Below are 23,149 nucleotides of genomic sequence, written 5' to 3' on the forward strand. Positions count from 1 at the left end.
CTGACAACACAGGTCTCCAGAGGAATTCAAGATCTCCGTCGACAGCTCAATTGGAAGAGGCCTCAGGACAAGGCTGCCAGTGTTCTCAGGTCCCTAAAATCCTAAAACCATGCCAATCGCTCCTCCAAGACATCAGGACTGCCCCAGCTGAATGGCAGAGTCCACCTTGGGACCCGGTGGGAGCCGAGCTGCCAAGGCCCATTCTCCTCCTTGTTCCAAGCGGGTGAAACCTAAAGTCTGTAAGAGTCTGAAGAGTCTCTGTCGAGTAGACTCCCAGATATCATTATGAATAAGAAGCTTTTGCCTTGACTTGTTTTGAAGAGTCAGACTTTTGAATTGTTATCCATCGGAGAGAAGCTGTTACGGATACCTGCTTCCAACTATCAGCAATGGGGACCGCAGGGACCTTCAGCAGAGATAAAGGCTGCTGGATGGCGGGGCTTCGAGGCTGCAGGCACCGCCGCCCCACCCACCCGAGACCTGCTACCGGGTGACCCTTCACTGTCTAAACTCTGCTAAGCACTGCAGAGACGACAAAGCGGCCACACCACAGTTCTTATCCTCAAGGAACTTGTCATCCGACAAACTCGACGACAAAAACGTAGGAAGGGGATATCAGAAAGAAAGGTCACAGTTCTGGTAACATCTTCCTTCTCGTGATTTTAGAAAACTGCAACTCAAACACTTTGAATCCCACATTTTCTTAACATCATGATCTCCAGGTCCATAGTGGTAAGGTGGCCGCTTCTGGGAGTGTCTGAGCCATGAAGGGAACTTGACATGAGTTCCTTGGCGGGAAGCTTACTCGAGAACGGACACATTCAGGGATGGGCTCTCTGACTTAGTCCCTTCCCTACGCATTGCTCACGCCCCCCGCCCCCACGCTCTCTCATCTCCTGAAGAGTAAGAAACCCCTCCCAGAGCTCCATCTCCCTTCCAGAACCTTCATTCGAAGTCCACGTCTACCCTCACTTCTCCGGTTCCCTGCATGAGACACACGCCATTCACCTACGCCTCTGGCCAAACGCCCCGTCCTCTTGGACACCTGGCCTTTGCGCATGGGCGTCCCTCGTCTGCGACATCCTTTCTCCTCTTCTTCACCTGGCGAGCGTTTCTCTTTCTGCAACTTCAGCTCACGTGCCTCCTCCTTCCAGAAGGGTCAGGAGGCTGCCTGTCCTGCTCGAGCATCTTCCCGTCCCTCTGGTTTGACACCTTCAACCACATATTGTCACTTCCAAGAATGTTTGACTCTCCCAATAAACACATCTGCTCAAGGACAGGAGCTACATCTTATTTATTTCCATTTATTAGGGAACTAAGCCAGTGCCTAACATATAACAGGCACACAGAGAATATATAGATAATAATAAAGGGACTGCTCACCAAAAAATAAAAGAAATGAAGGCTTTTGCTTTCTGTCGGGCACACTGTGATCCTACATACCTAATAATACGTGTCGGGAAAGCAACAGGCAGGGTCGTAAATCTCATTCTCCCCTGAAGTAAGGCCTCTGCAGGCCTTTACTACTGTATCCGCTGCATTGCTAAAGCCCTGCCCGTCAGAAGATTCGGCTCAACAAACCGCTGTGTTCTTTCTCGTTTCTACCCTGAATGTTTGATTTGGACTCCAAACCTCCACCACTTCAGAGGGAAGCACAGCTCGCACAGGCCCCACTCATGCCCACGGCCTTCGCCAGGAGCAGAACTGGGCTGGACCAGTCTGAAAGGAACAGGAAGCCGGCACACGCGCACAAGCACAACAGTTCATTACTGCTGCGCTCGACGGGAAATGTTAACATTTTTGTCATCAGAAGGTCATAAAAATCATCACCTTTCTTCGTCATTAGTTTTATGAACTTTTCCCAATAATGAGTCAAATCATTCGCTCACGCAGAAGAGGATTGCAAAATCAATATTGTGAAAGTCACAGGCAAACAGAGGATCCGGGAGCACATTACAAGTCCAATGGCACTCGGCACAACCAAAGGACATCCTCCAGAGGAAGCTCAGGTTCAAGGGCTCAGGGACCGAGTCATAGGCAGCCAGCTCCTTAGCCAGCAGCCCCGCCAGTGCACTCGGGAGTCCAGGCTGTCCCTGGAGCTGTAAGGATGTGCTGTGACCCGCACACTTCAGATCACTAGGCTCTTTGGTGCCCTGCGCAGCAGGCTGCCAACTAACTAGCTCCTGCGATACTTGCCTGTGGGAGACTCAGGCGAGGGAAGAAAAATCTCTGTGCTTTGCTCAGGTTCAATTTCTCCATCCCTCTGCTTATTTAACTCCTAAGTACGGTTTTGGAATTATCTCCACTGAAAGTGCCTGCCAACCATACCAATCCAACAGGAGCCACTTCCCTTGGAAGTGGCGGCAGCCGCTCCCGCCCAGCATTTCAGTTGGCCGCCTTGTGTCTCTGTCAACTTACAGAACAGAACCTGGCTTCCCGTCTCCTTTGTGGCTCCAGAACCGTCTACTGCAGCGCCTCCTGTGGGAGGTGTGGCTGCCACAGCACTGAGCCAAGGAGAGTGGACAGTCACCAGAGAATGACGCTGTCCTCAAGAAGGCAGAGGACCAAACAGAAACCCAGGGGCCCGGGAGGGACAGGAGACAGCAGAAGACACAAACGTACAGCCTGCAGGGGCTGCTGCAGCCGAGAACTCCCGCCCTGGCCCTGCACCCCTCCTCTGCACTCACTGGAAACTGAGAGTCCCTGGGGAGGGGGTTACCCTGGCTAAGCTTGGGACCTGTGCCCAGATCTAGCCTCCAGAGGAAGCTAGGCACTGGAATTTAAACCCCACAGAGGCTACACACAAGAGAAAACAGGAAAGCCACCAAAAGGAAACCAGATCCCCAACTTCAAGGAGAAATGGATGAGGAACAGTCAAAACTGGGAATGATCACAGGCGTAACCTCAGCACTTAGGAGGCTGAGTCAGGAGGATCGCAAGCTGGAGGCCAGCCTCAGCAACTCAGAGAGGCCCTAAGCAACTCGGTGACACCCTGTCTCTAAATAAAATAAAAAAAGGGCTGGGGAATGTGGCTCAGTATACTTCAATCCCCAGTCCAAAAACAGAAAACAAACAAACAAAAAAACTAGGAATGCCCACCAAAGTAGTTAAATATTTTCAAATGGAAGGAAGTAGTAACGCTTGTTCAAAGAAGGGTATTATCCATCTAGAGACCACAACTGGGCAGGAGGAGTAAGTAAGGATGTACTTTATTGTGAAGTCACCCTTCCTTTAAAATAAAAAAAAATCCACACACCCAGGACACGTTTCTTCGTAAAAGACAAGTTCTCCACCCCACTCACAGTCTCAAGGAGGTGGAGCCCAGCCTTCTCTCAGCAGGTGGAAGAAAGGCAAGCTGTGAAATCCCCTGCACTGTGATTAACACGTTCCAGGTGAGAATGAAGAGGGAGGCTCCTACTGTAGGCTGCACCTTCCATCTCCAGGTGACTGTCCGTCTCCAGGACAGGAGGTCTCTGTCCCTGGCTGTCAGGCTGCCTGCGGAGGGATGGTAACCTGCCCGCCCTTCAGACACTGACCCCAAGAACCTCCGGGACCCTGTCCTGGCCCAGGTTTCTCATCGCAAACAACTGAGCCCTCCCAGGATGCTATGGGGCTCTACAAGTGGGGTCAGGTGGACCAGCTGCTCCCATCCTAACCCACCTCTGGGAGCCTTCTGCTTCAGCCACGGAGGGCTGCTCTGTGGGCCTGTTCCTCTGGCGGTCCACGGCCTCCCATCACCTGGCTCTCACCTGGCTCTTCTCTCCCTGGCCCGTCACCCGTCTCCGCCCAGATGCCTGCCAGGCCCACTGGGCCACGTGGCTTTCAGGCTGAGGTCAGGAGCCAAGTCCATGAGCAGCTTACACCACTCCCTGCCCCATCCCAAGTCGTACTGTCCTTCCTGCCATTTAACATTTACGATAACCAGTTTGGCCTTTTTCAAAGTTTCTGACTTAGTTTTTCTTCTCCACTAGACTGACAATGTCGTGACGGCCAGGGACCTGCTTCTGTTTCCCAGAGGGCCCAGGAAAACCAGCACGTGTGCTGTGCCTACTGCATGCTTTGGACCTGTGTGATCGTCAAGTTGGAGAGCAGAGGCTGGCGCCCAGCCACCTCGGCCGCTTCCCTCGCGGAGCGGAGCGCTCACCTCTCCTCTCCTCTCTGCTGCGCGGCACACTGGGCACCCGGCCAGCAGGGCAAGGCTGCTCCCAGTCTCCAAGCCAAGGCCTCGGAGGCAGATGAGACTGGGATCCCGCAGCAGCCCTTCCTCCCTGCCCTTCTGTCAGTCCCAATTCCGTCCCCATGTCCGCCCTCTTCCAAACGTGCCGCTGCCCTCAGCCGAGCCCTGCCGAGCCCTGGCCCCAGAGCTGCTGGGCCACCGTGGGGAGCGGGAGGAGCTCTGCTGAGGGCTCTGGGCGGGTCGTCCTTGCTGACAGAAACGCACCACGGGCACAGCCTCTCTTCCGCCGAGTGTCATCCTGTCACCCTGTGGCCCCGGGCAGTAGCAGCCCCTGTTAACTCTGAGGACGGTCGGCCTGAGTACAGCCTGGCCCTCAGGGGACGGACGGCACAGTGGAAGCAGGGGTGGCGCTGGGTCCCTGAGGAAGCCGGCGGGTCACTACCCCGCTCACCCCGCGGGCTCCCGAGTCAGGGATCGAGCCTCTGGCCGGCCTGATGCTGAGGAAGAGCATGGGCAGGAAGCACCGCCTGCAGGCTCTGCCAGGCACGCGCTAGCCCCGGAGACACTTCCCTCTGATCCTCTGGGCAAACCTGCATGAGGATGTCACAGCCCTCGACCCAAGTGCGGACGATGAGCCCAAGTCACCGAGCAGGGAGCCGAGACCCGCGCCCGGCTCCCTAACGCTGAAGGGGCTCTCTCCGTGCCATCTCAGTGTGGCCCCCAGCCCAGCCCTCCCTCCTCACGTCCTGCTGCACACAGCAGCGCAGCCTTGCAGCTGAGAAGTCTCAGAGATGAAGGTCACCGTCAAATGATCCAGTCCCTTCGCGCGCAGGCCTGAGGCCCAGAGGGCATGAAAGCACGCCACAGTGCGCAGAGCAACTCAGGGACAGTCAGGGACAGTCAGGGCCAGGAGAGCCGAGTTCTCGATTCCCAGGACACCCTTGGTGCTGAGCACGTCTGGTGGGCAACAGGAGCCACTGGGGCTTCAGACAGACCAGGCTCCAGGCCAGGACCACGGCTTCCAGAGTGCGCAGGGCACGAAAGGCCACCCGGGCAGACCCGCACTCACCAGCTGGGCCGACTTCTGCCTCTCAGGGTCAGCGCTGGCCTCCTCCCGGGGCAGGGGGGCCTTCAGGTGCTTGGCGGCGGCCTCCCTCTCCCTCCTCACCACCTGGAACAGCTCGTCCTGGATGGAGGCCTGCTCCTGCTGGAACCTGCGCCAGACGAGAGACAGGCAAAGCAGATGCAGGAGGCGTGACTGGCGCAGCGTGGGCAGGGAGGCTCCTGTGTTCACCTGGCCGAGCAGGACGGGGTCGGAGGGCCACGGGAACGGAGACCAACCGCCGGCCCGCTGGGAAAGGAGAGCACCGTGAAATGGCACGCCTGTCACCTCAGTGACAGCTCCCAGGGAAGACGGATGCTCACTCAGCCAGGACAACACAGATCAGCAACAGGAGAGCGGGCCAGCAGGGAGGAAAGGCAGGCAGCCACGATCCAGGCGGTGGTAGCCCTTTGTTCTCAACATTTAACCCTCACCCTGAAAACACTCCACCCTCTGACCCACGTCTGGCATCTGCCTAGTAAAATAATCCTATATAGAGGGGAAAGTGGAGGTACCGAGGTGCTCTCAGAAGTGTTATCACACTAAAAAAAAAAAAAAAAAAGGGAGCAATCTAAATGTCCAACAATCGAGTCAAGTTAAACAGCGTGAAATCACACAACGGCATGTTACAGAACCAAAGTAAAATGCATCCTTTGATTCATCGATAAGTTGGATCTAAATACTGAGAATCAAAAAATATGTTTAGCAATTAAAATGGTTACAGGGCCTGGGGATGTAGCTCAGTCGGTAGAGTGCTTGCCTTGCAAGCGTAAGGCCCTGGGTTCAATCCCCAGCACCACAAAAAAAAAATGGTTATAAAGTAGGTGTGATTAACAGAAAATAATTGCGACAATAAATGAAAATAAAAAGATTACGTATGACTTTAGGAAATAATTCTAAACTAACGAAAAGAAGGTATGTGGAAGAGACACCAAAATATTAATAGTGGTTTTACTGAGATAATGAGTCTATGGGGGATTTTTTTTTTCATTTTATGTATTTTCTAAATCCTTCATTAGCATATATTACTTTAACATTTTAAAAATGTTTAAAAGTACCAAAGTGGGAGGGTTCAGGTTAGTTATTTTTAGAGAGGGCTCCTAGGATTAGGGAGGATGAGTTCTTAGAATGTGGGACTGTAACCCGGCACTGTGGGACAGACCTGGCACGGCTGACCTGGGGGGCACACCCCACCCAGGCTGACACTGGCTGCACAAGCTAACTCGAGGACCTTGAAGAAGTCAATCAGAAACAACCACAGTCAGTCCTTACTTAGAAAACTGTATGTCAGGAGCTGTGCTTTGTGCGTTGTATGCAGGAGTCATTTAACCGTGACAACGCCCCAGTTAAAGAAGCGTTCTTCTCGGCCCTCCTCATATGCAGTGATTTTCCCAGGTGACAACCAGTGGGTCACAGAATCAGGATGCCAGCCTGTACTCCAGGGACCTCTGTGCTTTAAACACTTTTCCACAAGTCCTCGAGGGAGAGAAAGCAGATCCTGTTTCGGAGCTGAGGCGAGCTCGGCCCACGCCCTGAGGTCAACCCACCAGGCAGAACGGGAGGCCTCCACTTTCTCCCCAGACATGCCGCAGCAACGCTACCTGGCTACTTGGTCCTGGTTTTTAAAAATGCGTTCTAAGGGGGCTGGGGAGATAGCTCAGTTGGTAGAGTGCTTGCCTTGCAAGCACAAAGCCCTGGGTTCGATCCCCAGCACTGAAAAAAAAAAAGAAAAGAAAAAAATGCGTTCTAAGAATTCATTTTTAAAAGAAACCAACTTCCCCCATGCTCCTCTTGGTGTTTCTTTGTCTTTAAACTAGGATCACTGTCACCCATATCAGAGGGTTGTCCTTCAGCAGGAATGACATGAAATATGTGAGACCACACCTCCAGGGCTTCAGGCAAGGGTAGGGCCATGGGGTGAGGATCAGGTGTGCGGGGAGCTCAGCACTGATCTGAGTGGACACTCGGGCTCACCTCTTGAGATCCTCCTTCACCCCTGAGGGCTGCTGGTCACCGCTGGTCTCGAACCTGGGCAGTTTGGATTCTGCAAATGAAAGAAAAGGCCACCCAGGATCACTGAAGGCTGCGGTCATCCAAGAAGGGGGCTCAGGAACACACCCCTGTGGGTGACTGTGCTCCCCTGAATAGAGTGCCTAGCAGGCAGATGGACACGTTCCCACAGAGAAGCACGCCCCACGCGCGGCCCACCTCCTGGATTCCACCAGTCTGGAAAGCCGGTGACCCCTGGCTCTCCGCCCCGTGAAGGGGTCTCTCTGCACCGGGATGCTGACGGCGCTGGGCTGGCGGCAGGCAAGGCCCCTCGAGTGCAGTGTTCCAAATCCATTCCCACTCCCCTGACAGTCGTGTGGAATCTAGGTCATCTCCCAAACAAAGGCGGACGTGGCTGCGGGAAGCTACTGTTCTGCCTCCTGGGAGGGCCGGCCTCCGGGTCCAGGTTTTGACATGAGGCCAGCGGGGCAGGAGGCGCCTCGGTTTTGTTTCCTCTGGTACCTGCCATCGTTGGAAGGCCCGCCCCTCCGAAATTCAGGTTGAGAAGTATCTGCCCTTTGAACAGTGCTATGGCCTGGCCGTGGGAGATCCCTGAAGAGCCCACGGGGGCAGCATGGGACCAGCCAGAGGCGAAATGACCAGGTCCTGAGAGCTGTGGCTTGACGGGTGTGTCGATCCTATCGTCCAGCGGAGGCAGGCAGGTGGGAGGAGGTGGGTCGGGGCGTGCCCTGGGGGACGCCGTTCTGTCCCTGCTCCCTGCTCCCTCTGCCTCCTGGACCAGACAGTCAGCGTCTTGTCTAAGTTACTCCTGTCTCAACTTACGATCGCCTCAGGACTACAGGAGGCCCCCAGCAAGGAGACCCTCGCCAGAGGCAGCCTGCCAACCTGAGGCTTCCCAGCCTCCAGAACGGGAAGAAATATTTTTTTTTTCATAAATTAAATAGTCTACGGCATTCAGTTATATCAACAGAAAACAGACTAAATCAATACCCCGTTCTACAGATTTCTCATCCTGTGGGGCAAACACCCCATACTAAACCTAATTATTCTTGAACCTGTATCACTTTTAGTCATGTTGGGCTCTTTAAGTTGTTACAGGAGGTCTACCTTTTGATCATTATGTATTTGGGAATTTCTTTTTTTGGGGGGGGGGGGTCCTGGGATTGAATCCAGGGGTGCGTAACCACAGAGCCACCTCCCCAGCCCTATTTTGTATTTTTTTAGAGTCAGGGTCTCACTGAGTTGCTAAGCACCTCGCTTTTGCTGAGGCTGGCTTTGAACTCGTGATCCTCCTGCCTCGGCCTCCCAGGCCGCTGGGATGACAGGTGTGGGCCACTGCACTCAACTCAAGGAGACACTTCTAAAAAGTGGCCGTGACTTAAGCTGTCCTCGTGACAGCAGCAGGGCACACAGCTCCAGCCTGAAAAGGGTCCACTGTACATGCTGCTTGGGGACATGCCAGGTTCTCCAGTGAGACTGGAAACAGTTTTGCTGGGGTTTTGTTTCGACACTAACGCTCCTCATTCTTATTTATATAAACAGCTTCATGGAGTTATAAATTATTTTTGCATTTGATATGATTTTTCTTTTTTGATACTACAAAAACAATACACCTACCCATTGCAGAGAATGTGGCGCTAATCCACACTGCCTCCTTGCCTGTAGGAGCCTGCCAATTTCCTGTTCCCTTGGTAACGTGCATTATTTAATATTTGTTTCTTCAATTATTAGTGAAGCCGAGTCTTGCCATATATACAGCTGACCGTTTGTGCGCATTTTCTATTGAGCTGTCTTTTTAAAAATTCTTCATAAACTCTTTATATATTACTAGTATTTCGTTGTGTTAGTCAGCTTTTCATAACTGTGACCCAAATATCTGATAAGAACAACGTGGAGGAGAAGTTTATTTTGGCTCATAGAGGGTCAGTCCATGACCGGCGGACTCCACTGCTTGAGGCCCAAGGTGAGAAAGAGTATCACCGCGGAAGGGCCTGGGGGAGGGAAGCTGTGCACACAGGGCGTATGCACCCTTCCAGGGCACAAACCAGTGACACTCCTCCTCCAGTCATGCCCACCTGCCTACAGTTACCACCCAGCCCATCCCAACTAGGAAGGGCTGATTCGGTGACAGTTCTCACCATCCAAACATTCCTGTATTGACACAGCTTTTGAGGGACACTTCAGAACCAAATCCTAACGACCTCAGACCTGAATCATAACATCTGTCAAATATTACGCATTCCTTAGTTTCTCATTCGATCCTCAGGTGTTTCCCCCCAGATTGCCTCTAATTTCTTAAAGTCAATTTTCTACTTTTTTCTTGATTTAAGGTTTCTTCATTTGATGTTGTATTTAGAAAAATCCCTCTTGTTACACTTTTATGGTTTCACTTCTTATACTTACATCTTTTATGTCTGCTGACATTATTTGAGGGTATGGCATGAGGTAAGACTTTAAATTACTTTTTCTGAACTTGTTCTATCACTTAAGTAAAGGCAAAAAACTGGTTTTAAAAGTAAAAGACATCATTCTGGGTGTGGTGGCAAACTTCTATAATTCCAGCGACGAGGGAGGCTAAGGCAAGAGGATGGAAATTCAAGACCAGCCTCAGCAACTCAGCCAAGACCCTGTCTCAAAAAAAGAATTGGGAATGTAGCTCAGTGGTAAAGCACCCCTAGGTTCGCTCTCTGGTACTGAAAGAAAAAAAAAAAGCAGTAAAAGATATCTGAAAACACACCTGTCGGGTAGGAGTTCAGAGACACCAAGATGGCAGAGGCAGGGTATGAGGAGGATGCCGCTAGAGGACAGGACAGGGAGACAAGTCATGTCCCTGTTTACCACAAGCCCCATTACCATGACAACTGCCTCTAGGAAGGCTCCTGCCACAGGCTGGGTATTTTAAAATGACCAGTGGGGATCAAGTGGGCAGTATTCTAATTAGGTTTTCTAAAGTAACCAATGGGGGGCAAATATTCTAATCAGGTATCATAAGGTAACCAATGGGAGCACGTGGGGGGCGGTCTTCACGCAGGTCTGTTAGGGAAGAGAAGGTGCCACCACTCAGCCTGTAAGGCACTGATTTCCAGCCTTAGGGCCTCCAGCCTCCCTTGCTTGGCCCACTTCGTTCTGCCTAATGGAGTGCTACCTTCGCCTTCACCTTCACTAAATCTGTACTGTGCCTGGTACTTGTGTGTGTCTTACTTATTTCTGTAGTTGGGACACCAAGGACCTGATGATCTCACACCTGTCACCTCAACTGCAAAATATGTTATTATGAAAGTCAATGACAAACCACTCTTCTTCCTTCTTCAACTGCTAAAACTTAACACAATCGAAGTAGATGCTCTTCTCTTTCAGAGCTGAAACTGACGTGGGAGAGACCTCGGCAGGTTTTGCTTTCCCGTCACTCTCTCCCTCTCACCAGTGAGCCTGGCTTATTAAAGCACTTGGGTCAAGTTGGATTCCCCTTCTCCACCCCTCTCGTCCGTGAGCTAGAGATACTGTGTGCAGGAGGCTTTTTGATAAAGGATGAAGGTGTCCTCCTGTTGGGTCTTTGAGACCCCCCCCAACTGGCCTTTTCAAAAAGGTCTCAGGGTGGGTCCCAATCCAGGCACCAGCTGGCTCTAAAGAGCGCAGGAAGCCCAGGGGCAGATACACAGGGTAGGTGTCCAAACACCTGCTGCGCTTCCTGGCTTTGAGGACGAAGCTGGAGCTCTCTGACCACTGTGCAGAGGTGCCTTCAGTCTGGCCCCCAAACAACACCTCAGCATCTCCCCTCTTTTCTACTTTGAATTCCAAATGCAGCAAACTACTTCTCTCTTTTTTTTTTTTTTTTGGGTACCAAGGATTGACCCCAGGGGTGCTTAACCACTGAGCCACATCCCCAGCCCTTTTTATATTTTATTTTGAGACACAGTCTCACTAAGTTGCAGAGGCTAGCCTCAACCTTGTGATCCTCTTGCTTCAGACTCCCGAGCACTAGGATTATAAGGGTGTGCCACTGTGCCTAGCCTAGGACCCCTCCTAGAAGCCTAAGGGTGAGCCATCCCAAAGGCTGGGACAGGACCCCTCGACTTGAGGCTTAGGTTATGAAGTCCTGAGACTCAGGTTGCTGAGGCTGGCACCCAAGTCTAACTCTAGTAGGTCTGCGTCATTCTTTAATGTGAGAGGTTAGAATTGCTCAGGTTGAGAAGTGGTTCCGTTTCTTTTCAGGACCCTGAAAGGCAACTTCTTCCCTGTCCTTTTAACTTATTTTTCACACTCAGAGAAACTGAAAACAATGAGGACCAACATCCTGGCCCAGATCACACAGGGTGACTCGCCCGTGCAGCCCTCGGGGCCCCAGGCAGGGTCGTCTGCCCGGAGAGCCTCACTCTCCTGAACACAGCCAGCAGAATGGAGCCACTCCGTCACCCAGAGGCAAGCGCGAGCCCTGTGGGGAGCGGAATGTGCTGGAACAGACACATCCTCCGTCCTTCCTCCCACCCGCTGCGATCTGCTGCCACCCACCCTACCTTTCTGCGGGGCTCGGGCGCTGCCTTCTGCAGGGCTGCAGGTGCAGGACGGAGAGGTGGGCTGCTGCCCTGAGGGCTGGCAAGGGTCCTTCATGCGGTTCACCACGTTCTCAGACAGCTACGGGGGTGAGAGACAGGGAAAGCGGCATCACGGAAACGTCTGGAAAGGAAGGCTCCCCTTCATTCACGCCCGAACCTACTGAATACACGGTTCCCTCGAGACCCCGTCCCACCACGTCACTCTCCTCACAAACCTCTCCCGGTGGCCCTCTGCCTACCGGGCCCACGCCAAGCCCGTCTGGAATGCCAGGCAACCACGGTGTGTCCCTGATGGCCGTTGCTGCTGCTTCCCTGCTCCTGTCCGCACCCTGCCCTCTCTGCAGTCTCTCCTTCCCGCCTCTGGCTTCACACCTGCTGTCCCTTGAGCCACCGCCAGCCCCCTGCCTCCCGCGCCTGGTCCGCCTCCACCTGTCCAGACTGCACCTTCCCTTAGGGGCAGCTCGGCGTGCCCTCCTCCCGGGGACCTGCCCCACAGCGTCCAGGTGACCAGCACTCCTCCCCGCTCGGCAGGCGGTGCACCCGGCCTGCCTGGGCTGGTGGCCTGTAACTACCGGGAGGGCTGGGGCTGCGTCCCGGCCGTCCCCGGTGGCCTCCAGGGCCACGCGCTGCAGTCCAGACCCTTCCTGACGCATTTCACCTGAGGGCCCCTAATGAAGACGCGTTCCTTCATTTCCGGGCAAGTGAAAGAGGCATGAGGGTGTCATAAAACAGTTTACCGAGATGAAATAGCGAGCGAGGGATAAATCCAGGATAAAAACCCTTAAGAGTTCACTTCAGTAAATATTTATTAAGTGCCTAATATGCACAAGGCTCCATAAAGCACAGTGGAGGGGAGACGTTAAAAATGACTTCAAGACAAAAGATGTGATCAGCGATTCCACTTCTGGATCTCTAACTGGGAAAGTACTCCCCTGTGTACAGGGAGGCGTGTGTGAGGATGTTCACTGTGACATTGGGACAGAGAAGGAAGAAGGAAGGAAAACCCTAAACTTCTAATGATAGAGAACTGGTTAAAGAAGCCGGACCCCACACATTCTATGAAGTATTATGGGTTCATTAAAAAAGAATGAGCTGGGCACAGTGGAGCACACCTGTAATTCCAGCAACCTGGGAGGTTGAGGCAGGAGGATCCCAAGTGTGAGGCCAGCCTCGGCGTTTTGGTGAGACCCCCAGCAACTTAGTGAGACCTCAAAACAAAAAGGACTGGGGACTCAGCTCAAGGGTAAAGCACTCCTAGGTTCAATCCCCAGCACCCCACCCCAATAAGGAGGCAAGACTTGTATACTGCTATAAAAGGACGAACGGGATCGTTTTGCTCAATGTCTCCATTTTGTAAAAAGATACATACGACTATTAAGTAAAGCAGACAAACATAAATCTAGCTGAACGTGAAATATGAACATCCATATTTACAAATGCAGATGTGAATTTTCATATATACACACAGGCATGTGTATGGCATCCGCTCAGAGTGAAGCCCACGGGGCCACCTACCCAAGCTCGCACGGGCGGGGGCGGGGGCTGCTTAGGTGGGACTTCGACTCTTGGCCCTTTTGGGTCTGAATCTCCTCCCCGCTCCTTAAGTTTGTTTTGTAATTTCTTTTTTACTATGAGTATTTCTTTGGTAACTAAACACTGTAGAGAGCCTCTGTAGTATTTGTGAACATTGCGGAGGTTTACAAATCAAATACTAATTAATGATACAGAACAAGAGAAAACCAAATGTCACCAATGGAAGAGCACACGGCACCCAGAAGAGTCCCTCTAAGTATCCAGGATGTGTGTCAATCAAACAGCTAATGAACAACGCGTACCTAACGTGGTTCCCGGAATGAACCCCATTTTCAGTAAGAACTCGCTCTGGCCTGGACAGGGTTTGGGTCTGTCCCTAGGGTTCGTGTCGGAAGTCTGGTCCTCAGTCAGTGTGATGTTGCAGATGACGAGACCCTGAAGAGGTGCGGCCTGGGAAGCTCATCACCGACCCCTCCTCCACCTGTAGGGCTGAGCTCTCCCTCTCTTACTGGTCCCGACACTGGAACGCCATCACCGCCAGGTGACACAGCCAGGTGGGCGGCACCATGCTGCTGGACATTTCCTCCTCCCAAACTGTAAGCTAAACAAACCTTTTTTTTGCTATGAGTATCCATTCTCAGGCATCTTGCTACAGTGACAGAAATGAAGTAACAGAGGTGCTGAGAGAATTCAATGGGAAGGAACAGCCTCTTCAATAAACGGTGTGGGGACAACAGGGACAACTTCTCAGTCCCACGCCAAAGAATGAAGTTGGACCCACACCTTACACCATCCACAAAAACTCACTCAAAATAGATCAGTGGGCTGAACATAGGTGATAAAACAACTCTTACAAGGAAAGAGGGGTGACTCTTGATGACTTTAGTGATGAGTCTAGAAAATGATTCCAAAGGTGAAAGCGACCACTGGTGGTGGGGCGGGGTGGGGAGCGAGGATAGATCACACGTCATCCAAGTTTAAAGTTTTGCTTATGGAAAGACACGGTCAAGCAACTAAAAAGACAACCCCAGGATGGGAGAAAATATCTGCAAATCATAAACCTGAAGAGGGATTTTATTTAGAATGTACCAAAAAATTCACACAACTCACGATAAAAACGAAACAAAACAAACTAATTTTTAAAAAAGGGTGCTGTGGTTTGGATAGGTTTCCCTCAAAGGCCCACATGCTGAATGAAGCCTTGGTCCCTGGGCCAGCACTACTGGGGTGACGGAAACTTCAGGAGGTGGGGCCAGCGGGAGGTCCTTAGGTCAACGGGACCCTGTCCTTAAAGGGCACCGTAGGATCCCAGTCTCCCTCGTTGCATCCTGGCTTATCATGTGAACGATCTGCCCTACCATAATGTGACTCTTGCCACAGGCGCAAAACAAAAGGCCGATCATTCACGGAACAGAATGTCCAAAACAGTGAGCTAGAATGAACATTTCCTCTTCATAAGCTAATTATCTCAAGTATTTCATTATAGTCACATGAGCTGACTAAACACTGGGCACAGGACCTGAAGAGAACTTCCTAAAGCAGCTCTACATCATCTGCCATTAGAGAAATGTAAAATCAAACCACGAGATGTCACTTCACATCCACTAAGACAGATGGAATCAAAAAGTCAAGGCCAGGCTTAGCGGCACTCACCTGTAATCCCAGAGGCTTGGGAGGCTGAGGCAGGAGGATAGCAAGTTGGAGGCCAGCCTCAGTAACTTAGCAAGGCCCTCAGCAACTCAGTGAGACCCTGTCTCTAAATAAAATCCAAAAAAGGGCTGGAGATGTGGCTCAGTGGTCGAGGGCCCCTGAGTTTAATCCCTAGTACTCGCCCCGACCCCCAAAGTCAAACAGTAAGTGCAGGCAAAGATGTAGCAAGATCAGAACCCTGCTATACCGCTGGTAGGAAAATAAAATGGGTCAGTCACTGTAGAAAAAAGTCTGGAAGTTCTATAAAAGATTAAACCTAGAGCTACCACGGGATCCAGCAATTCACCCCTAGAGGTATACTGGAAACAAACAAAAACACATCCAAACAAGAATTTGTACACTAATTTGTATCAGCCTTATCCATGATGGCCAAGAAGGAAACAACCCACCTTCATCAACTAATGAGTGGATAAGTAAAATGAAGTCTATGTATACAAGGAATATTATTTGGTCATGAAAATACTGGCACATGCCACCACATGGAAGAACCTTGAAAATACTGTGCCAAGTTAAAGAAGTAAGACACCAAAGGCCACATTCTATGTGATATGTTATAAATGTCCAGACTATGTAAATCTCCAGATACAGAAGTAGATAGTGCTAGCCTCAGGCTAGGGGAAATGGGGTGTGGGGAGCTGACGGTTATAGGGTAAGGATATTTGGGAGGGTGGAAAATGTTATTAAAAATTTACTGTAATAGCGAGGCACAGTGGGTGCACGCCTGTCATCCCAGGGGCTCGGGAGGCTGAGGCAGGAGTATCGCAAGTTCAAGGCCAGCCTCAGCAACTTAGTGAGGTTCTAAGTAACTTGGCAGGACCCTGTCTCAAAAAAACAAAAAAAAATTGTGTGCGTGTGTGTGTGTGTGTGCGTGTGTGTGCATACATATATATAGAAGGATTGTGGTAGTGCATGTCTGAATACAGCTCCATAGTAGAACACTTGCCTAGCACACAGGAGGGCCTGGGTTCAATCCCTAGCAATGCCAAAAAAAAAAAAAAAAAAAAAAAATTGAATTGCATACTTTAAATGGGTGAATCATATGACATGTAAATTATATCTCAAAGCTGTTAGAGACCGAGACGCCACCAAAATGAGCAGCCCAAACAGGATGTCACTCAAAAACCGCACAAGGACACAGTCCCATCCCAGGGGCTGGAACCGTGCTGGAGACACGGGCAGGGAGAAACCAGCAAGCCTGCCCTCGAACGTCCCTTGGGAAGGCAGGGGCTGTTAAAGTGGACCCGCCACAGAAGGTAGTCCCTGTGCTCAGAGCAGAGGGGACCAAAGGCGTGTGGGGAGATGGGAAAAGCTTCAGAGCAGAGAAGGAACATGCGGACTGCTCTGGCCAGTTGAATGGCAGTACAGGAGCAGTACAGTGGACCTGGACGTGCCCTTGGTTGGGAAGTGACAAGGGCCTTGGGCAGCAGCGCAGAATAAAAGGCTCTGCCTGGTGGTCGCCTTGCCTCTAAGGAATGGATGAGCAGAGAGCTAAAGACAAAGGGGTTTTGATCCCAAGTTAGCGGAAGAACTTGGGTGAGAGTGACAGAAAAAGGGAAATTAAGAACAGAGAAACTATTTTGAGAAGGTAGCACATGGGCTTGATCGTAGATATAAAAGAAAACTCAGATTATAAAAGGCAAGGAGACTTCAAGACTGCCAGCTTGCTGCGTTCCTGAACTGTCGCAACCAAGCCCCGACTCGAGTCGACGCCCTAGAACGTGCAGGATGAACTCCCCAGCGTGGCGCCAGGCCCAGTTCTTGCTGGAATCAGTCACACACGGAGGGTCAGCATGGGACACGGGTTGGGTGTGAGGCGATAGCAAGGGCAAAGTGGAATGCTCTTCCAGGCCGGTGCGAACCTGAGTCGGGGCAAGCGGGAACACAGGCTGAACGGACACATTTGGGGGCACCCTAATGAGGTGCTAGGACAGGCTCATCAGAGATGATTTCCAAATTCAGAAGAAATCCTGTTACTACACGATGGCAGCCTGAACCTGGCCACAGTGGGAATATTTCCTCCACAGAGGAGGGTGGAAAAGCAGTGATCTTTCTTGGGGAGGGGAAGCCAGTTGTTAGAAGTTTATCAGCACCCCACGGGCACCCCACGGTTCATCCTGCGAGAATGTACCAGTGCCAGGCGCAGTGGCACAAGTTTGTCATCCCAGCGGCTCAGGAGGCTGAGGCAGGAGGATTTCAAGGTCGAGGCCAGCTTCAGCAACTTAGGGAGGCCCTAAGCAACTCAGTGAGACCCTGTCTCTAAATAAAATACAAAACAGGGCTGAGGGTGTGGCTCAGTGGCCAAGTGCCCGAGTTCAATCCCCAGTACACTCTCCCTGACAAAAAAGAATGCACCAGTCCTTTGAGGGTCTGGAGGCGAAGAGTGGGCACCCAGGTGCACAGCATGGAGCCTTGAGCGGTCCTGGAAGCTATGTGGGTGTGGCTGAGGCACTGGTGACATGTGATGTCTCCATGAAAGAGGCAACCAGGGCTGGCAATAATCCAATCCAAGCTATGGGAAGAGCCACATGACTGAAGAGCAGGCCCTGAAACACGCAGAGGCGGCTCTAGCAGTGCAGGCCACGTGGGGACCAGAGAAGTGGCCTCACAAGGGAGCAAGGGCACCACAACCGCCCCCCATTTTCCTGTTGTATCTGCTATGCGACAGCCAAGTTCTGGGAACAGTAATAGCAATGAAGGATACACAGTCCTTGCCTTCACGCAGCTAACGGGAGACGAGATACGACAGACGAGCTGCCGGTTCCGCACATGCTTTCTCGTCTAACCCCAAACACCACCAATTTAAATCACGGCCTCATTTTCTACAGCCTGATGAGAGGAAAAGACACACTAATGAAATTAACATTCTACCTTGTATATGCCATCCCTGTTTCAGAAATGTTAAAACATATGCTTTGAAAAATCAGCGAGGATGTGACAAGAGCTATGCAGGAATAAATACGTTATTCAAGTCTTGACAGCGTGCAGGGGAGCACAGGAAGCCACGTGGGCAGGAGGCCACCTCCAGGAGGCCATGTTGGTGTCAGGACTCCCACCCTGGCATGAGGAGCCCCCACCACATACCATCCTTAGACTGCGTTCCAAACAGAGGGGAGAATACGCGCAAAGCATCGGAGAAGCCCGAGTCTGGCAAGTGCCAGGGCACGACAGAAGGCCAGTGTGGCGGAAAGGGAGAGGGGACCAGACGATCAGGCCAGAGGGGTAGGCTAAGGCAAGATGTGCCAGCCCGGGAGACCAGGAAGGAGCTTCGAATCTGACCCAAGGGCAAGAGGAGGCCACAGCAAGGGTCTACGCAGGTGAGTCAGAGGCTCTGATCCGCTAGGCCGAGCCCAGGTGGCACCGGCTGAAATCACACTGCTTGGACGGTGAGGGGTTAAGGAAAACATTGGCAAGATTCTTGTTGGCAGCCAGAGATTTGTAATATTTTTTAATGTTGCTACAAAATACAGCGAGTAATATTTTTGATCAACAAATATACATACACACACAGTAGTCATGTGAGAATAAACACCATCTGGGCAGTGCGCCCCGTACCCACGGAACCAGAATGGCAGCCTCCAGAGCCAGACGGGTTGGGTGCCTGGTGGCACAGGCCCACTGGTCACTGTGCCATCAGAGCTGGCCAGAGAGGGTCCTGTATGGTCGGCAGAGGGAGGGCCAAATCCAGAGCATGCAGGGAAAGAGACAGGCCTGCCCTCCAGCTGCATGACCTTGACCCTCCGGCTGCATGACCTTGACCCACTTCTTTGGCTTCTCTGCACTGCTGTCACCTGTGAAACGTAGACCCCCTCAGGACTGGGCAGCTCAGGAATCCAGTGCTTTGCAGTCAGACCGGCCTGAGTGTGAATCTCAGCTCAGCTGTTCACTAGCTCTGCGACCCTGGCCTGGGAGTGGGTGGGAGGGGGACTCTCATCTCTACATCAGTTTCTTCATCTGTGAGATGGCAATAATTTGGCAGACCACAGGGCTGTTGTAAAGAGTCGACGAAGCCTCCACAGAAAGAGCTGGCACAAAGTAAAGAGTGGGTACGAGCTGCTGAATGAAACTGCAAAGTGCTGAACAAATATGAGAATCCCCACCTAGCACATACCAGGTGTATAAAACATACGAATGATCAGTAATAGACAAGAGCAGTGAGGACTGACCACGAACTACAAACCAAAGTCCTAGGTGTTCTGCAGGTGACTTTGTCTGTTCCCTTCTCATCTATGATGGGTACAAAATTAAACTGGGCAGATTCTTTTTAAAGCACGTGTAGGTCTGACGCCCTACAGGTCAAACCTGGACCTCCCCTCACCCCAGAGTGACAGGGAAATGCCGAGGAGAAGGGGTCTTTCCCCAGCAACACTGTGGCATGCTGGGCCAGCCCCTGCAGAGGTCTCTGGGAAGACAGCAAAAGTCAGAGGCAAGGACAGGTGAGGGAGGGACTGGAGGGCCAACCTAGTCACACCGCCCCAGAGACCTCCCCACTTCTGTCTCCGCAAATGCTTCTGGACACCCAGATTCGTCTTCCTGAGGGTCACTACCGCATGACCACAACCCAAATCCTGCACTCACCCAAAAGCAACTGTGATCAAGAGGAAAGTACCCCCGCAAGAGCTAAGCTTCCTTTATTCAACCACGTAGTCCGCGGGCGAGTCATGTGGCTGGGGACACGGCGCTGCTTGGACAAACCCCAGTGAGCACTGACCATGATGGACGGGAGAACCACGACAGGAATGAGCGGTGTCCTGCTGACCTAGTGTGACCGAGAAGAAAGGAAACACCCGTACGCGGAAACCCTCATCAAGGCGCGCTACCCACTGGCCAGCTTCACTCCGCGCTCACTGCACTGTCCACTGATTGCAACCCAAGAGCAGGGAAGGGTTGATCTGGCTCGCTGTTTCAGAGACTCAGCTCTCGTCACTTGCCTGTTCTTTGGGGCTGTGGTGGCACGGTGTACCACTTGGTGCGAGAACTCGCCCCAGGCCCGCAGGCCAGGAGGAGGCCGGCCCCACGGCAGAGCAGCCGAGTCCAGGGCCTGCACCTTCAGCACCGTGCTCGCCTGTCCTGGGGCATCGAGACCAAGGGGAGAAGCACCTGCTCATAAGCAGCATCCATGGGCTCCAACAGTCCCCGGAAGGAAAAGCCTCACTGAACCTAAGGCCATAAAAACCAGAGGCGTCGAGAGAGCTGAGAAAAAGCCAAGGAACACTGCAGAGTCCCAGGTGGGCCGGGCCACACGAGAACGCCACGTGCTTCTGTGAAATCGTGAATGAGATCTTGCCGCCTCCCCTCTCCACGCTTCACGGTGTCCCCTGCTCTGCTGGGCTCTTCACACCTAACACACGGGTGACCACTTCTGTACCGTCACTCCCAGAATACAAGTTCCATCTACGGCAGCGAGGATTCCATTTTGTTCTGGCTGCATCTTCGGTGCCTAAAAAAGTGCCTGGCACGTTGGAGATGCTCAAATATTTGTTCAATTAAATGTCTATCAAAGGCCCAGGTCCATAACACCGCACCCGTACAGTGGAGCATTGTGTTTGTTAGCCTTCCTGATAAACTACCCGACCGAATCAACTTAGAGGGAGGGAGGAAAGGGTCGGCCCAGCTTCCCGTTTGAGAGATTTCAGTCCATGTCACTTGCCCTGTGTCACTTGCATGGTGCATCACGGTGGGAGCGCCTGCTGCAGGAAGCCTGTTCGATTCGGGTCAGCTGGGGAGTTCAGAGAGCAGAGGAGAGGCCAGCTCCCCAAATCCCCTTCAAGGGCACACCCCCCAAAGGTTCCATCACCTCCCACGAGTGCCACGGGCCGACGACCAGACCTCTAACACACGGGCCTTCAGGGAACTTAGCCAAATGACAAGCAGAAAAAGAGTCAGCCACCAACTTTGTACTCAGAGTGCTTTCAGTCAAACAGGACATCACTTTTCTACGTTCACATATGAACACGACCAGGGAAAGACACATCATGTCTAACCGCAAGAACGGGACCCGATACTCCATGTATGTATGACATGTCTAAACGCACGGTCATGGATGTCTGAAACAAACAAACAAAAATGAAAAGGTGCTTACGGTCAAATGGAGCAGGTAAGACAAACAGAAAACAAGCCACGAAGCAAGCAGAGCTCGGCTCTAGTGCCCCAGGAGGTTCACAACCAGAACTCCAAGTGCAACCACAGCTAGCAGGAAGCCAGCCTCTAGGGACGAGCACCGAGAAGGGGCGGGTCTGGGAGCCTCCACAGCCTTCCGGAGTCAGGATGGCAGTAGCAGGACAGGGCGATCAGAGAGGCCCTGAGGTTCACCAGGTGCATGAAGCTGGAGAGACGGGAAAGGGTTCCACCACTAGGTTCTATCCGCTGAGGGCTCCCCCTGAGTTTCAAGGAGGTTGGAATTTATTCTGCAGTCCACAGGGAGCCACAGAGAGTTCCTGAACAGAGACGCAGTCAGGATGGGCTCTTTGCACTGGAGAGACTGGCAAAGCAGGAAGAGGGGATGCAATCGTAAAGGGGCTGGAGGAAGGGCGGTCACTACAGTAGTAAGAGGGCCGAAAATATGTTACCAGCTGCAGGACCACGGCGGGGAGAGAAGGGGTATAAAAGACAATTAGGTAATGAAATTACCTAAGACCTGGCATCCGTCTGAAGGCAAGGGGCAGGTGAAAAAAGCAACTTGCAGAATAGTATATACAATATGATCTCATTTGTGCAATAAAAAAGGAAAGGGTATGCTTGTATATATAGGCTTGGAAAAAGTCTGAGAGGATTCATGAGGAATTGTGAACAGTTGGCATTTAAAAATAAGATGCATTTCGCAAGAAGAAAAAGTCATAAAGTAATAGACGAGAGAAGAGATGGCAGCAAGGCTCCAAGCCGGCTTGCTGGAAAGGAGGCGTCAACGCTGAGCTGAGAACCGCGCTGTGTTCTAAGCGCATCCAAGCAGCTCCATTCCACAGGCAGAGAGGTCACGCAGGAGGCTGAAGGAGGTTGCATCTGGAGGAAGCAATCAGGGAATCCCTGGTGTAAAAGAGCCAAGATGGACCAGAGAAAGGGTGTGTTTCCTCCACACTCCAGAAGGGGGCCACACAGCTCAAAGCTGCAGCACAGGAAATCAACCCCCGGCGAGAAGACAGGGGCGCCTATTTAAAGCTAATGATAAAAGCAACTGTGACTTACTATTCCTTGAGCACACTCCACATGCCAAGCTCTGGGCCCAATGCACTCCCTGAGTGCCACCACGGTACAGACGGAGGGCAGAGTCGGGGAGGCCGGACCACTCACCCACAGCCGCAGACGGCCTGAGCGCCAGGGCTGAGACTTGAACCCAAGCCCCGGGCACTTAACAGTGACATCCGCACAAGGGGGACAAGTCACGGGGAGCTCCTCAGGGGTGAGGAGAGACCATTGTTATAGGAGGGCGGATTCGGGGAAAAGAAAATGATCTGCAAGTCTCCTGACCTCCATTAACGGCGCTTTATGGAGCCCGGGAAAGTGGATGGAAGAGCATCTCATTACAAAGAACCTGTTTGATTGAACCTGTCAGGTGTCATGAAAACGAGCACACTTTTAAACTTAAAATGTCACTCTCTGGGCACGTTTGAGAAGTAGCCACGAGGAGGCGGCTGTGGCAGCTCGGGAGGCATCGGCTCCCTCATGGGCAGGAGCAGGGTCACCACCTCCTTCTAAGAATGGAGAAAGTGCGATGCTAAGCAAGGGAGCTGGCCCAGGGTGCGCAGGGCATTAGTAGCTGGGCCAGGCCCAGAGCCCCACTCTGTCCACCCAGCACCACGGTTCCTGAGGACACTCTGGGGGCCGGGCATCGTGCCAAGCCCGGGGCAACGGAGGGGAGACCAAGCCCATTCCCTGCCCGTTCCCAGCCTCGGCTGATGGCCCCTGCGGGCAGAGAGGGTGGGGCGGGGTTGGCCACGCACCCACGAGGCCGATTTCCAGACAACGAGCTTGTCAGGAGCCCGAGTCTGTCAGGGCATCCCGATTCTGACAGAAACTGCCCGATTCTGGGATCCTAAAAAGATTCCTCCTCTCCTTGTCGAAGGCTGTTGC

The 23,149-nt window shown here is 52.3% G+C and overlaps 1 protein-coding gene across 1 annotated transcript in view; it reads right to left on the bottom strand.

Moving 5' to 3' along the window:
- Chchd6 (coiled-coil-helix-coiled-coil-helix domain containing 6) overlaps positions 1–23,149 on the bottom strand; it is a 223,435-nt gene that overhangs the window by 188,971 nt on the left and 11,315 nt on the right. Inside the window, exons 2-4 of the mRNA XM_047534479.1 lie at positions 11,804–11,921; positions 7,254–7,323; positions 5,247–5,391 (exon numbers count right to left, since the gene is read on the bottom strand). Coding sequence (XP_047390435.1) covers positions 5,247–5,391; positions 7,254–7,323; positions 11,804–11,921 — 333 coding nt within the window. The remainder of the gene's footprint in view (positions 1–5,246; positions 5,392–7,253; positions 7,324–11,803; positions 11,922–23,149) is intronic.

The sequence above is a fragment of the Sciurus carolinensis genome, chromosome 19, assembly GCF_902686445.1.
Source record: "Sciurus carolinensis chromosome 19, mSciCar1.2, whole genome shotgun sequence".
In the NCBI taxonomy this organism is placed as follows: Eukaryota; Metazoa; Chordata; class Mammalia; order Rodentia; family Sciuridae; genus Sciurus; species Sciurus carolinensis.